Source organism: Fistularia commersonii, chromosome 1 (assembly GCF_037954325.1).
Source record: "Fistularia commersonii isolate RoL2024-O1a breed Wild chromosome 1, RoL_Fcom_v1.0, whole genome shotgun sequence".
NCBI lineage: Eukaryota > Metazoa > Chordata > Actinopteri > Syngnathiformes > Fistulariidae > Fistularia > Fistularia commersonii.
The window spans coordinates 10,466,504-10,483,684 of record NC_141284.1 but is presented as its reverse complement, the minus strand read 5'-3'; the positions used below and the strand labels follow the sequence as shown (position 1 = coordinate 10,483,684).

General features: G+C 39.9%; 1 protein-coding gene across 1 annotated transcript; it reads left to right on the top strand.

Moving 5' to 3' along the window:
* Nucleotides 1–6,793: 6,793 nt before the first annotated feature.
* Nucleotides 6,794–11,672, top strand: syf2 (SYF2 pre-mRNA-splicing factor). Its single transcript, XM_086147269.1, has 7 exons — nt 6,794–6,884; nt 7,218–7,316; nt 7,945–8,070; nt 8,418–8,535; nt 9,753–9,843; nt 10,407–10,505; nt 11,009–11,672. Exons 1-7 carry the CDS (start codon nt 6,861–6,863, stop codon nt 11,172–11,174), a joined length of 723 nt encoding a protein of 240 aa, XP_086003395.1. The 5' UTR covers nt 6,794–6,860; the 3' UTR covers nt 11,175–11,672.
* The last annotated feature ends 5,509 nt before the right edge of the window (nt 11,673–17,181 follow it).

The following is a 17,181-nucleotide window of genomic DNA, read 5'->3' as shown; positions in this document are numbered from 1 at the left end:
GCAAAATGAGGCAAAAGCTTGTGGTTCTGGTCCACTGACGGTGGCCTGCAGTCAGCTTGGCAACGCCTCAAGCACAGCTCCTCTTATTGAAGACACATATTTGTGTTAGCCCTGAATTAAAAACTTTTCATTTAATGCGGAAATGACAGGAATAGTTATTAAGGAAATTGAATGATTTTATTGGCTATGGTGTTTATATTGGGTTCCAGATGTGAAGCAGCTGCTCGCTCAGTAAGAGGCCGTGCCATCAATATTCAATATATTTCTACAGCAGTGACGTACAGTCAGTAGAGGCAGGTGAGGCATCATGGAAAGAAAAAAAATTTAAATGAAAAAATAAATTAAACGGTTATATTTTTTCAGTTTGTAAAATTTGTACTATAAAGTAATTTTTTCCACCTAACTTCACCATTTTTAGTCGTTTTTTTTTTTTTTTTTTTTTTTTTTTTTTTTTTCAAAATCGTTAAAAAAAAAAAGTCACATTTAGCGTTTAAATATGAAGAACAAGCATGCGGTGACATGGCAACCAGCAAAGCCCACTATGGATAGCGCAATGGTTCTGCTAACTGTGCTGCCATGCGATGCGGCTGTGACCGTATTACTGTCTCTGCTAATCGTGGCAACTATGTTGAACTATTGCATGCTTTTGCTGAGAAAGATGACAAGCTAGTAAGACATTTGGAGACATCTACTGTAATTTCTGGCTTTCAAATAGAATACAGAACGATTTGATCGAAGAAGTCGCTGATGTCATTAGAAATTACATTATAAAGGAGATCAGTGCAGCACCATTTGTTGCTGTAGAAGTCGATGAGACCACAGATATTACAAACCAAGCTCAGATTTCGGTCATATTTTGGTATGCGACTACATACCGAAGCAGGCTGTGAGGTGAAGGAGGCGTTTTTGGGCTTTGACGACGTGAGTGAGGACAGACGCGCGCCTGCCATCGCTGAGTATGTCCTGCGAGTGTTGGAGATGTATAACTGTACTTAAAAGCTTGTTGCTCAGACTTATAATGGGGCCACTGTAATGGCCTCAGAACTTAATGGCGTGCAAGCTAAAATTAAAGAAAAAGTGCCCAAAGCCATGTTTATGCACTGCTATGCACACAAAGTGAACTTGGTGCTCTTGCATTCAGCAAAATGCATCCCTGAATGTCGCATGTTTTTTAAAACAGCTGAGGGACTAGCGTCATTTTTCAGCAAGTCCACAAAGCGCACTAATTTGCTTGATGATGTTGTCAAGCACTGATCACCCAGGGCAGCACCTACTAGATGGAGCTCTAATTCTAGGCTGCTGCAGACAATAACCATGCACCAAAATGATCTGCACACCGTATTTCATGTCATTATGGAAAATTCGTACTGCTGGGACAATGACACGCTTATGATGGCAGCAGGATACGATCAGTAGCTGTCAACAGCATCAACATGCTTTCTCCTTGTGGCGTATGAGGACATTGTCAATAAAACTGACGCACTTTATAGAGTGCTGCAAAACAAAGTGATGGACAGTGAATATTGTCTTGCACGCATCCGTGACACTGTTGCAGCTCTTGAGCGCATGAGACTTAAGTTTGGCAGTTTCTGTGACCGATGTGAACAGAAATGCAGCATACTGGGCCTGACAGAGAGTGGAGACAGACAGTCGATTAGATTTGAATGAAAACGAGTGTTCTGTAAGATTTTGGAAAACATAAGCTGTCGAATGAAGGCCAGGTTTGATCATTTTGGTGAGCTGGTTTTGCTGGTTTGATGGACTGCACAAATTCAGTGAAATGTCACAACATTTTGATGACGCGAAACTGCAGAGCCTGGCAAAATATGTCAAATTCTTTGACTTCGTGAAGCTAAAGAGGGATCTCATCGGGCTGTATAGCTCACAAACGTTGAGGGGCGAATGCAAATCTCCTGGGCAGCTTCTCAACTTTTTGGCCCAGAAGGATCTTATTGAAACTGTTCCTGAGGCGACAAAGTTGCTCCAGCTGGTGGTCAACGTTCCAGCTCCAACGGCGTTGTTGGAGCGGTCATTCTCCGCACTGAAAAGACTAAAAACATACAGTCGGAACAGGATTGATCAAGGACGACTGTCTTCACTGGCAGTGATTTCTATTGAGACAGAGAGACTTTTAAAACTGAAGAAAGACAAGGACGATTTCTACAAGCAAGTTACCAGTGTTTTTCTTCAGAAGGAGCAGCGCATGAACTTCATTTAAAAGTAAAGGTAGAGATAATAATGTTTTTTTTTTAAATGTCCTTTTTTCTATGCCACAGTTTGTATATATAAAGAATGCCGATATGATATTTTAAACAAACACGTTAACTGCTGCCATTAAAATGGTGAATAAGCTACTCCGTAGGGTCCATATGTTTGTAAATCTGACTGTGATGACGTCAGTGCCTCACCACCCATGAATTTCACCCGACGTCACTGATCTAGAGAAACACTTAAGGGTGTGATAACAGCTCTTGTCAATTGTGTTTCTGTGTACACATAATGTACACACTCCCATTCCAAGCATTTAAAAAAAATTAGCTAATATGACCGATTTGATTACCATGTAATGGTTGTGTGGCACCATGAGGTATATTCCATGTTTTATGAACATGTTCCTCAAGTGCAATTTCATTGATAAAATGTTACTTTATTTTATGCCTGATTTACCCAAGTGGAAAAGTTAATATTGAGGAATGGTTATTTTTGGGTTGTCCTCCCCAGTATATGGGAGCCCCAAGTTATTGCAGACTGAAGTTCACAGTCTTGTTGAGATCCACAGATTGGCTATCATAAAAGCTCTTTTCATTTTTAAGTTTCAACCAGAGGGTAGTAACTCCACTGAAGCACTGCATATTCTGCATCGATTTATCCTGCTAAAGAAGGAGCTGGGCCAAAAGGCAAAGCTCTCAATTTACCAGTCAATCCACATTCCCAACCTCACCTATGGTCTACGAGCTGTGGGTCGTGAGCGAAAGATCAAGGTCACGGATCCAAGCGGCTGAGATGACCCTTCTCTACAGGGTGTCCACAGGCTCCCCCTTAGAGATAGGCTGAAGAGTTCAGCCATCCAGCTGGGGCTCCAAGTAGAGTTGTTGCTTCTCCACATGGAGAGGAGCCAGCTGAGGTGGCATTTGGTTAGGATGGTTCCTGGACGCCTCCCTGGTGAGGTCTTCAGGGCATAGCCAACCGCAATGACGCCCTGGGGAAGACCAATGACACGCTGGAGAGACTATGCTTTTAGACTGGCCTCAGAACGCCTCAGGTTCCCCCCCGGAAGGGCTTGTCCTTGTGGCCGAGGAGAAGGTGGTCTGGGCCCCTCTGCTTCGGCTGCTGCCCCCACAACCCGTTCCTGGATAAACGTTGGACAATGGGTGGATGGATGGATGGATGGATGGATGGTTGGATGGATGGATGGATGGATGGATGGTACTGGCTACAATTCTTACGCAGTATAGGCCCCAGTGTGACTCGGACTCTAGCCTGAATTAGATTCCTTACTAAACATATTGTGTTAAGTCAAAAAACATGTCTGCCCAGATGTTTGTGCTACTATGCATTTAGTCACAATGAAGACATGTGGGGTGGGGCTCAGTTGGGAAATGTTTTGATGACATGGACGCAAGAAAGACTCTTCTTTGGTGACTCAATTTAAGTTCAACTCACAGAATGACGACTTAGCTTCAATAGTGTTTATTTTTCAATGATTTTCTCCAAGCTGATTCATGTTGACAAAAATTTTGTATGAATTCCACAAACACTGTCTAAGTATCAGATTCCTGTCCATTTTCTGATCAAATAAATCTTGCAGCCCCAGCAGTGGCAAAGTGGTTAGCCCTTTGGCCTCACAGCAAGACGGCTGCTGGATTCACACAAGGGGCCTTTCTGTGTAGTTTGCATGTCCTCCCCATGCCTGTTTGGATGTCTTCTGGGTTCTCCCTGTCCAAAAACTTGCAGTGGATTCATTGGACATTCAAAAAATTACCAAGACACATGAATGAGGGAGTGAATGGTTGTATTTCTCTTTATGAGGGCCTTTGATCAACTGGGATCAATCCAGGGTGTACACCACCTCCTGCCCAACAACAGGGTCCAGGCCCACTGTGGCCCGCCCCGTTGGTCTTTTTCATCCGGCCTGCCAAAGATTAGTACAGAATTCATACTTGATGTGAATGATTGAATCAATGAATGTGGGAGCTCAAACAGGAAATTATTTCATTTTTGGAGCTACTTGAGAACACTTGAGAATTTTCCTGAGCTGAATGACACATATTGACTGTGTGATTTAGCCTATACTGTGGACATAATGACACACATGAATGAGCTGGACGTGAAGCTACAAGGGAAAAAACGGTTTGTGCATGAAATGCAAGCAAAAGTCAGAGCCCTCCAAACATAACCAAGCTGGTTATATTTTCAAAGCGAATTTCAGACAATGTTCAGACAAATGTCAGACGAGTCTGATAAGTCCTGTTAACAAATGCATTTTTTTTTTTAAATATGTATCGTATCTTGTGCTGACCTGGCCCATCTATCAGATATTAAAAGTCAATGCGGCCCCTGAGCCAAAAAGTTTGCCCACCCCGGCTTTAATCCAACATCATTAACTCAATTTAACTACATCGAACTTCTTCTTCTTCTTCTTCTTCTTCTTCTTCTTCTTCTTCTTCTTCTTTTGGCTTTTTCCGTCGGGGGTCGAATCAACTTTCTCCATCTAACCCTATTCTCTGTATCCTCCTCTCTCACAGCAACTGCCTTCATATCCTCTCTCACTACCTCCATAAATCTTCTCTTTGGTCTTCCTCGAGATCTCTTGCCTGGCAGCTCTAATTCCAGCATCCATATACCAATATATTCTCTATCTTTGGCCCCTATTCTTCTCTTTGTACATGACCAAACCATCTCAGTCTGGCTTCTCTGACCTTCTCTCCAAAACATCTAACATGTGCCGTTCCTCTGATAGACTCATTCCTGATCCTATCCATCCTGGTTGCTCCCAAAGAGAACCTCAACATCTTCATCTCTGCAACCTCTAGTTCTGCCTGCTGTCTTTTGGTCATTGTAACAGTTTCTAGGCCATACATCATCGCTGGTCTCACCACCGTCTTGTACACTTTTCCTTTTATTCTGGCTGATAGTCTTCTATCACATAGTACCCCTGACACTTTTCTCCACCCATTCCAACCTGCTTGGACCCGTCTCTTCACCTCTTTTCCACACTCTCCGATGCTCTGGACTGCTGACCCCGAGTACCTGAAATCCTCCAGCTTCTTGATCTCTACTTCCTATACCCTCACCGCTCCCCCCGAGTTCCTCTCATTCACACACAATTTTAACTAGATCAAACAAAATACTCTATTAGTAATATGTGATCAAATGAAGAGTACACCCATGTGGTAAGGCAAACATAGCTCTTGAAAGTGGTTATCTTTATCTTCTAATAAGCACATGCAATTAAATTTTGAGGGATTGTTTTTTTTCTGAGGTCCTGATTGATACTTGTGTATTTTGTGGCCACAAATAACTGTTGATGGAAGTAAGTTAAAGATTCAATTCCTCTTGTCCAAACAGAAATTCATGGCACATGACTTTATGCTTGACCTTTCATGCCTGTCTCTGTATAACTTCCAGTCATAGTCATAACTGCTTTCTGTGTGCAACGTGCCAGTTTTGATTTGTGAAGCACTATTTTTCACATTCTTCTTTTTACTCAAATATGACAAACAAGACAACCCACTTGAAAATCATATACAAAGGCATTATTGTATAACACAATTTGCTTGGCGGTTACTTTTGCAATGGTTTAAAGATTTAAATATGGTATGGTTTTAATCATAAAGTCTATTTTTCAATGTGTCTATAAAAATACAATTCAACTCTCTCATCTTTATATACCCTGCCCCCCCCCCTTTTTCTCCTATAAATAATTCTGCTCCCAAAGACTGAAATCCGGCTCCGTTCAAGGTCCAATCCTGAACCTTGAATACCTGTATTTAAAACAAACGTGGTTTGCTGATACACCTGATGTATAATTATCCTGATCCTTTATATAGATTTTGTATAAATTTTTCTTTGTATGCTTACTCTGCATGTAGAAGCTCATGGTGAACATAGCCAAAAAGTTCCTGTGCAACTTCAAAGTTTACAGAATTTACTTGCAGATTTTTCCTTTACAGCAGATGAATCCATTCATAGTAACTTCGTCCGTTTCACACATTTCTTAATTTCCTTTCGGCTATTCCCTTCAGGGGTCGCCACAGCGAATAAATCTCCTCCACCAACCCCTTTTCTACGTATCCGCTCCTCTCACACACACTAAAATAATGTTCTCTTTCACTGCATCCAGAAATCTTTTCTTTGTACTTACTCTCGGCCTCCTGTCTTGCTGTTCCAACCCCAGCATCCTTTTACCAATTTATTGTAGCGAGTAACAAATGTTGGTGTTTGTGTTGATGCTGTTGTCTGTGTGGTCTGGGGGTTGCTGGCAATGATGTGGGTGTGGTTTGGGGCGCAATGAATTTTGTTTTCTGTTTTTTACCTGGAATTGAGCGGAAACTGTTAATATATTGCAGGCTTGTGTGGCGTGGCTGTGGCCAACAGCGGCTAATGCTCAAACAGACGTTCTAACGTCCCCCGGGTGTTGCCCTGACTAAAAAGCTACAATATTTACAATCCCTCCTCTGTGCATGACTGAACCCTCTCGCTCTGGTTTCCCGGAGCTTATGTCCGAAACAAACTTAACATGCGTAGGTCCGTCTGTCCCACACAAAAGAATAAATAAAACCGTTGATACGCCTTTAAGGTATTCGTCATATCCGCTACGTTTCAACAACATCCTGTTTCTTCCTTGCGCTGACACAGCAATGGCGTCCGATAGCGCGAGTGATGTTAGTACTGTATCTTCTTACTGGATTTCCTCTCGTATTTATGTCTGTCTTTTGTCGCGCACAATCCTCGTTAAATGTTGTTTTCCAATTACCATGCGACATAACGTTGACAATTAATTTAGTTGCATTCCTAAACTGCTGTGTCTGTGACGTTATCATGTAACGAAAACGCTACCGAGTACGCTTTAACGTCAGCTCGTCGAAAACTTATTTCAAGCGAATACCACGCAATCGGACTCGGTTTTGTTTTGAGCTGACACCGAAGTGCTGTTAATCGAGGCGGTTCTATTGAGTTCGTTATTATTTACTGTATGGGAACTGTTTTGTGTGCAGGGGTATGCGAGAGCCACTGAGGACGAAGATACTCAAACTGTCGCATCCGAGAAGAGAGAAGAGAGACTGCGGAAGTTTCGGGACTTGCATTTAAAACGAGTGAGTTTAACTGTGAAATTGTTCCCTATAGTTAGTAGGCTAATACGGTACCGTAGCAAAAACTCCGAAAAATAAATCTTGGGAGTCGGATAAAGGATCATTTCAGACCGATACGCTTGATAGAAAGTCAAATAATTTAGGGGACAGAATAAATGCAATTTGATTTCCATACCTTACCTTCTTATATGCAAAGTTTTATATTCAGAAGTAAATGGCTCTCCTATACTTAATCTTCCCGCAGGGTTGAGGTTGTTCTTGGTTGTTTTGTTATGTTATTGATGAAAACACTTAGAAAATAAAGCAGAAAAACATACAAATTAATATGTTGGCTTTCCAAAATATCCAGCACATTGTATTAAGGTATTTACAGGGATCATTTCATTTTACACTGTCAATCGAGTGGGTCAACCAGAGTCCTGATGTACCACTCTTTTAATAGATTCCATATATACAGCAAGAAAGTAAAAGATGAAAATATTCTATCAACTAGGTTTGACTTTCAGATAGTGATAGTGGTTTTTGGCAAATTTTTATCAAAAAGTGAAAGTTAATACCTCAAACTGATTTATTGCTCTGGATACACACTGAAGCCCACAATGATTAACTTAATGCATGTTTTCCTCAACAGAATGAAGCACGCAAACTCAATTATCAGGAGATTGTTGAGGAGGATAAAAGACTAAAACTTCCCTCAAACTGGGAGGCTAAGAAAGCCAGACTGGAGTGGGAGCTTAATGAAGATCAAAAGAGAAAGGTATGTAAAACGTATCCACACTAGACATTTTTATGTCTTGTTTAAAAATACATCTTAACACAGCAGCTGTAATAAAATACTGTACAATCTCTCGACTGTATATTTATCTGCATTTGCTATACATTGGTGCATCCACAGAGAATGTTGAAATAATGTGCTTATTGGATCTTTTGTTAGTTCTTTTCTGAAGAGAATGGTTGCTTTTAAACTTAAAACACTTTGATAGAATTTTGTTTTTTTATTTAATCATCATGATAAACATCAAGATTTTCTAAGCAACTTGACCTTTCTGCCATCTACAGTTCGTATAGCCCTGTGTCCAGCATTGACTAGTTCTCTGCTTTCAGGAGTGTGCTGCAAGAGGTGAGGACTATGACAGAGTAAAACTCCTTGAGATTACTGCTGATGACGCAGAGCGTTGGGAACGAAAGAAAAGGAAGAAGAACCCAGATACTGGATTTGCAGGTTGGTTTCAGTGTTGTTTGCTTATGTGGGCTTTATGCGTAATTTCCATTTGAATATTTTCACTGAATTACTGGGCAGTTGTATCCCTTTCTTGATTTTAGTGACAGGTCTGATTGGCTGAATGTACATTTATATGTGTATTAAAATCATGATAAACATACTATAGTAAGGAGCAGAGAAGGTGCTATCAGACCCCCAAAAATCTTTGCAATCCTTGAAAGACAGCAAATTTTTGTGGGTACTATTTAAGATGCTCTGCCTTTACCCATTTGATTAGAGAGGGGGTAAAAAGGATAGATTAATCTAAATATAGAATTTCACATCCCATTAAACCTGAAGTCTCAAAAGAGCTTTGGATATGATGATACAACTTCTTGGAGCGGCATTGTTTTTTAGATTTGTGTCTTTGATTTTGATAACAACTGGTTTTGAGATCACTTGAGGGAACCATTAGCCAACACAGGACATAACAACTGTACATTCCACCCTAGAATACATAAAAGTATGAATCTGTTGAGTTCAAATTAAGAGCTGAAGATAGTAGACTTAGTAAGCGTTGAATGCTGACTTTTTTTTTGTCAATTTTAATTGGTGTTTTTTTCCCCTCATTCACACCAAACATGATCAAGGTTGGCAGTCACATTTTAGTGTACCGAAATAGCCTTGGCTTTCCAATTGTATTGACTTTGGAATCCATGTGCATGTAACCATGCCTTCAGAACAGTCTGTTTATCCAGTAAAGACTGATTTAATAAAGGTCCCTGTTGATCAAACAACTGTACAGTGATTTTGGTCCTATTATTTTCTGCTGTCTTGCTGAATCATGTGAGTGTTTGAAGTGTTAGTCATAACTGCTGGCATCAAAGGTAGTTCCATCAATTTATTTTTTGTGTATAAAACAAGGTATATGGCAGCACTGTTTGTATGTAAGGACAAATTGAAACAAACAATTTCTAACTGGTCTTAATATGTCTAAAAGAAGCTCACGAAATATCTTAAATGTGGTGTCCATCTATTGCATCAGAAGCTTACTTTGAATTAAAACCTTCAGAGACAAAATTATCACCAGAGGGGTTTGAACGGTGGAAGAGAAGGGGAGAACTGCCTTTTCATGCCTCATTAACCATTTTGACATTAGGCTGCTTTGCCTTACGCTTGTTTGCACTGTGCCCTCGTGATTAGACTGAGCTCACACACAAATATAAACGTGTGTGCAGGTTATGCTGAGGCCCAATTCAGACAGTACCAGAGGCTCACTAAGCAAATCAAACCGGATATGGACAACTATGAGAAACAGCGAGAGGAATGGTGAGTCAAGTCTCTGTTTCCATATTGCTCTCATGGCTCCACATCTGTGTCATTTGTCCAGGCAGGCTGCTCAGATTTGGAAGATGTCCTCTAAAATGGCCCATATAGCTGATTGCTGAGGACATTTTGAGTATCAGCACCATGACTGTGAAATGTCTATTGAGGTCAAATTAATTGCAAGGATTTTTTTTGGCATAATCATCTTAGCCTTAATACCATCACATGAAGTATTTTCTATATGCTAACTACTGTACCATTAATTGCCCCTAGGGGTTGTTCAAATAGCTGTATACTCTTGAAATGATTTTATGATTGTAAAGTGCACATACATGCAAGGCACATGGAGTTAAGCCAAAGAAAGGTTCTTTGTCAGCAGGTTTTTGCCATAAAAAGCTGCCTCATGCAGAACCGTGAAGGACGCAGATAAAATTTGCCTGAAGTTGCGTCTTCTTTCATCAGGATGACTATATTCACAGTGACTGAATAGAGGGCCAGTTTAAGTATGTCAAAATGATGATTATCTGTGATTATGTATTTCAAATTCTTTTGCTGATACTCCACAGTGGTGAAGACTTCCACCCCACATCCAATAGTTTGATCCATGGTACCCATGTTCCTACAAAGGAGGGCATTGACCGCATGGTGGAAGACGTTGAAAAACAGTAAGTCGCATTCTGTAACCTACTGTAAGAGAGGCATTATCCCCTCTTGATGCATCATAAATCTATTAATCATCCTGGTCCAGACTGAATCATCTGGAGGCTCTCTTCACATTAAGATTAGATAAAAAAAGGAAAAGTACAAGTAGGTATTAAGAAGTCTGGCGCCATTCCATTAATTTCCCTTCCATTTGAAATTGATTATTTCCATACTTTGTTGGTAAAAGTCAGCATCAGATGTCAGCTTAAGAAAGAATATGTTAAATAGCTGGGAATACAATATATGGTTGATCATTATTAAAATTGAAAATGTAGCCAAACAGTTTTTTCAGTTATTTGTTTCATGTTTGTGGTCCATTCTCTCTCTTGTCAAATTGATATGACCATCCCCAAATTATTTCCTGTAGCCAATTATTGTATGTGGATACACCATCCATGGACAGAAGTAATATTGATTTAAGCAATTCTTTCTAAGTTCCTTTGGTTTGTTTTTGTTTTTTGCTCAGGATTGAGAAGCGTGCCAAGTACAGCCGACGCAGGGCCTACAATGACGACGCAGACATTGATTACATAAATGAGAGGAATGCAAAGTTCAACAAGAAGGCAGAACGTTTCTATGGCAAATACACAGCAGAGATCAAGCAGAACCTGGAGAGAGGCACTGCTGTTTAATGAGCCTTGTTACCAAATTTGTAATTTCATTTATTTGTTTTTGAGTTATGAATGAGTCATTTTTACTCTCTGTATTTGCTTCATATCTAAAACAAATTTTATAAGTAAAATGGCAAGATATCAAGGCCTTTTACTTTAGGCATTTAATATACAATTCAATTATCTGAAAAAACAGCTTTTCCTTTTCTCTACTCTACCATAAATGAAATGTTTAGCATTGTCCTTGTTTTCAGATAACCACATGGATTAATCCATTAATTTTGTATCCTCCATTTACAGTGTTTTGTGACAGAAACTTTGGCTGTTAGAATGAACTGTACTTAAATCTTGGGGTGAGATTAGCAAACATTGCCACTGATGGCTATTTTGATGTAGGTGTGCAAAGATGAGGACCAATTAATTCATGATCATGCACATTTCTCTTGAGACAACTTGCTTCAAGCTGCAACATGAGCAGGATAGCCTTGTGACTAGAGATTAAAGAAAATGAAAAACTTTCACAGGTCTTCAGTCCCTTCAGTCATGCCTGAACTTAATGATACTGCACCCTCTTACAGAGAGCAAAATTGGGACCATCCATCTCCTGCCACTCATCTTCCACTCAGGGTCGCAGGGGATGCTGGAGCCTGTGCTAGCTGTCATCGGGCGAGAGGCAGGGTGTACCCCGGACTGGTCGCCAGTCAATCGCAGGGCCATATACATAGACAAACAATCATTCACTCACTCACTCAATTAGGGCAATTTTCCCAATTAAACTGCAGCATGATTTTGGACTGGTCCTTGACTCCCCTTCAGTGGTTGTGGACTGATTCGAATGTTAAGGTGTGATATTTATGTAGGGTTTCTTTTTTTCTGATGATCTTAGGTATTGATTGGGGATCTCCTATAGAAAGACTAAATTGGCTTCTCCTTAGCATCTTTCTATTCATTCTGGAATCAGGTATTGTTTGTTGAACAAGTAGTCTTAGATAATTTTCTGGTCTTGTGAATATGTACGTAATGTTAACCAATTAGTTTTGACTTGCATTTACATGTCCTTTTTTCATGGTTCCAAGTGCATTGCTTCACATAGGAGGACCCTGTTATGTAATACCCTTGAACTTAACAGGTTACTTTACAGTTGATGGGAATCAGTCCATCAGACTTAATGTTTTCACAATAGTGATTTTTTTTTTGTCTGAAAAATCTTAGAACCTGACTTTTGTTGTAATATAATGAGGAAGTAGTGTCAGCTTCGATATTGTAAACTTACAGGTAACCAATCTCAACAGACAAGTCATGGACATTATTTAGCCGTAGCCACTTAAAAGACTGGGTGTTTAAGCTTTTGAAATTCTATCACCAGGTTTCTTTTAGATTCCAAGTGAACAGTTATCCCTTTTAACCAAGGGGTGGGACATACAAACTGAAGAATGCTTATATGGTATGTCAATGCTTGGTGGCCCAGATAGGAAATGCAACTTTGTTGAACAAGCCAAGTGGAAAGTAAAACATACTTCATTTTGAGTTAAAGATCAATTTTCAACTTAGCGAAATTCAGTGAAACAAGATTGTGCTTTAATTACAAAATTGGCCTGGCAGCATGAAAGGACCCTGGTTCCATTCCCACAGGAAGCCTTTTTGAATGGAATTTGCATGTTGTCCCACAGTCAAAAAACATGCAGAAGGTTATCAATGGGGTTAAAAATGGCGAATTGCACAAATGTGTTAACTGGAAAAAAAAAGGGGAATTGCACAAATGTTTTAACGTGAGAGTGAATGGTTGTTTCATATCATAAGGTGTAGGCCCAGGCACAAGAGTAGGATAATCAGGGGATAATGTGAGTTGCAGAATTTAAAAAAAAAAACTACTGGGCAAGGATTCTGGTATCTACCTGGCTTTCGAAACATGTATCATGAATGTAGGCCATGTGTTACAATGTAACAACTAGCAGATAAATGACCAGTTTGTGACAAAATCCAATTGCTTATTAGCATGTTTGTTTTCCCAAGACATCTGTGTATTTATAAAAATAGGTTGTTGGAAGTGAATTCTGAGATAATGAGTAGACAGTTGTTATCAAACATTTAATTCAACTGCAAAATACACATATGGAAGTAAATAATCCTACCTCGTCAAAATCTTCCATTCTTATCCCTAAAATTCTTTTATACCTTGTTAAAAAAAACTCCATGATGTTGGCTTGGCCACTGAAGTCTACAAGGACAAAATAATGTAAAGAGAAAAAACTTTGGTTAATAAAAATATCAATCATGAAAAGCTTACATGAACACTGACGCTGATGATTAATTTTGTCTTTGGAGACACCCTTTGACTGGATAAAGCAGGCTCCTCCTGACTACTCAAAAATAAGACAAGGAGCCTTTTAAGACTAAGAGGGTAGAGTGAGGTCTGCCAGTTTGTGTATTTATTTTTGCTGTACTATACCTTCCATTATGTATACTACAAAAGCACCAACAGTGTTCCAAAAAATAAACACCGCTCATCTACATTTTCATCATGCATCACTTTCAGAGTTGACAGTTGACCATGAAAAGACGCTTTCAAAGATGAGCAAAAAAATAAAGTAAATATAAGGATGTCATTTTTGTCTAGTGAGAGAAAGATGTCTCCTTAGGATTCCCTCCCTTTAAGCATACGCCTTTTTACCAACTTATCTTTTGCACATGGCGAGGATTTCTTCATCTATTTTTGGTTCCTCTGACTGGAATAGTCATTACAATGCATTCCACATGCCTATGCCCAATCAGTTAGTGGATGATTCTGCTAAATAACAATGACAAATTTCAACTGCAAGCAAATACATTTGTTATGGTGTAAGTTGTCCTGCCCATATACTGTATTTATGTCTGAAGTAATAGTTAACAGCTTAATTTCTTGTGCATTGTGAACCCATCTTGAGTTAACATTAGACTGAAAGCAAAATATTCAAGTTTCTGTGAGATGAACAACATATTGTTTACACTGCAAGAATTATCAGTCAACCTCTAACGCAAACACACATTGTCATCACCCAAGTAACAAAACAGTCTTTAAATTCCAGGTGCCAATGAGTGGAGGAGACAACTGTTATATTATCTATGAAGACAGGAATAAATCCAGAAAGTATGTGTATTCCCCCATAGGTCCAAAGCTTAATAAGACACAGGATATCCAAAAACAGAGATTATTTGAGATAAAATCAGGCAGCAACAACATGTGTAAGGCACTGGGTTTTTTTTAGTCAAGCAAGAAATATCACAACATCTTGAAGTGCCTTTTTTGATAATATTTTTCATGCATGCCAAGACCCTTTGAGTAAATGACGGCTAATACTGTATTTTTTTGTGCGGTTATGAAGAAATTGTGCTGTACCTTGCCCCAGATGTCATTCAACTTTCTCTGTATTAAAATCTAATTCCATACATGAAATTAATTACTTCTAGACCAGGAAAAGGTAAGATAAACTTTATTGATTCCCATAGGGGAAATTCCTTTGTCACAGAAGCGTAGCAGTTATTTAAAAAAAGGAATAAATAAATATTAATATAAATATGAGTATAAATAGAAAGGCAGAAGACAGGAGATAGCAAGACAAAAAAATCCACTAATAAATAGACAGCGGACAAGTAGATAACAGACAACAACAACAAACAACATCAGGGATGACAATGGGCAACATCAAGGAAGAGTAAGGGTGAAAGATACACAACTAGAACTAAAAAACAATATCAACAGAGTGACAAGAATAAATGTCAATGAAAAAATTAAACTAACAAAAAGAGGCAGGATGTGTGCAGGCTAGGACAAACAAGGAGAGGCAGCAGGGTTGGGACATGACATGAGTGGGTGAGGTAGTGAATGGGGAAGGGTTGTGAGATTGTGGACTTGTGGAAGCAGCACAGGTGCACTCAGACAAGTCAGAGTTGTACGCCATCCAGACTGCTGTTGCACAGTCTGATGGCCATGAGCACAAAGGAGCGTCTGAGGCATTTGGTTCTGCACCGGGGTGGGATGAACCATTGGCTGAAGGAGCCGCACATCAGCCACAGCTTGTCGTGCAGGCGGTGGGGAGGATTGTCCAGGATAGCTCCAAGTTTGTCCTTCACCCTCCCTACTGCCACTTATTGAAGATGGTCCAGGTTCAGTCCCACCACCGAGCGGGCTTTCCTCACTATCTTATTGAGCCTATTTAGCTCACCAGTCCTGGTAACACCCAACCAGCACACTATACACTGGCTTCCATAGTCTGGTAGAGGGTCTCAAGGAAACCACTACAGACGCCAAATGACTTCAGTCTCCTCAGGAAGAACATCCTGCTCTGACCCTTCCTGTAGAGCTGTGGTCCTCAACCTTTTTATCACCATGGACCAGTCAACAATTGTAAATTTTATCACGGACCCGGGGGGGAGGGTGGTACACATAGATTGTTTATATTGCGACTATAATAATAAACGTGATCCACCTTTTCCCCTTTGAAAAGAAACTTTCCGTCTGACGGCTTTTTTGACTCATTTTGGCAGCTTGTGGGTTACATTTTTGGCGCTCAAGTGACCGAGATGTAACCAAGAGATTCGGGTCATTTTTCAAAATAAAAGATTTTTCAAAATAAAGACTGTTCACTCACCGACGGAAATAATTGATAATTTCTTGTGCGGCCTGGTACCAATTGATCTACGGACTAGAACCGATCTGCACCCTGGGGGTTGGGGACCACTGCTGTAGAGGACATCAGTGTTGTGTGACCAGTCCACTTTGTTGTTGATGTGGACTCCAAGGTACTTGTAGCTGTGCACTATCGCCACCTCTTCATCGTGATTGGTACTGGTCTCCTCCAAAAAGCCTTTCAGTTTATAACAAAACGAAATGTAATGCCTTGTACCAGTGCTTCTCAACTGTTACGGCCCCCCTTGCAAGAAGAAAACAATTCGTGCTCCCCGACTCTCCGCTACGACTATAAATAATATCATTTGTCTATAAAATTGTTATAAGTACACCTCCGCATAAAATTATATCCTTATTAACATTAAAGGAAACAAAAAAGAAAGAAATATAGTTCAACTTGCGACAAAGAATAACTTAATGAACATTGTTTTTAGTCTAACAGAAAAGATTTTAAGTGCATCAATTTGCCTGAAATTGAAAAATTAAGTCCTTGTTTAAACTGTAAACATTATTGACCGACTTATTGAACCATTTGATACTGAAAAATAAAATAAAATAAAATCAATAAATAAAAACAAATTCAAATTCAGTTCAGCAACATTAACTCAGGAGCACAATATATAAAACATTTTAACCTACAAAACAAAAATCAAAGCAATTTGTGCGGATTTTTTCTTTCTTTTTTTTATCAACGAAAGTCAAGATTAATGGCTACAATGAGCACGTTTTGCAGTGCACAGCATTTCGAAGCGAGGTTTGAAGCATGATACTGCAACTCTCAGCTCCTGCTCAATGTTTAGCTGGGACCTGTGCTTGGTCTTCAGTGCAGCAACAGCAGAGAAGCCAGTCTCACCAAGGTAAGATGTTGCAAAAGGAAGCAGAATGCCTGGAGCCATCTGCGCTAAGAGAGGATACTCTACACTCAGCCAGAATCCACTCAGTGTCTGTGATGTGAACCTCAGTCTCAATGTGGAGTCAGACGTCATGTCAATAAACTGGTCCTCTTCTGCAGAGCTGAAACCAGTTGGAGCTGGTGCACTGGAAGGATCTCTCACCCAGTCATACTGGGAACCGTTTTCAGGGAAGTACTTTTTAAAGAATCCGATCAGTGATGAGATATGCTGCTTGATGTGTGGAATCACTGAGGTAGCATCATAGTCAGTAGTGTCCACAAATTCATGCAGGTTCTCGAATGAATCAGTGGCTTCTCCTTCAAGCTGCCTACCCCACATTGCAAGCTTTGAGTGAAAGAGCTGAATTTGTCTGTGACCTGAGGGAGGTTTTTATCTTTCCCTTGCAGCTGTAGATTTAGTTCATTTAGCTTTCCAAATACGTCACTGAGGTAGGCCAGTTATCCCAGGA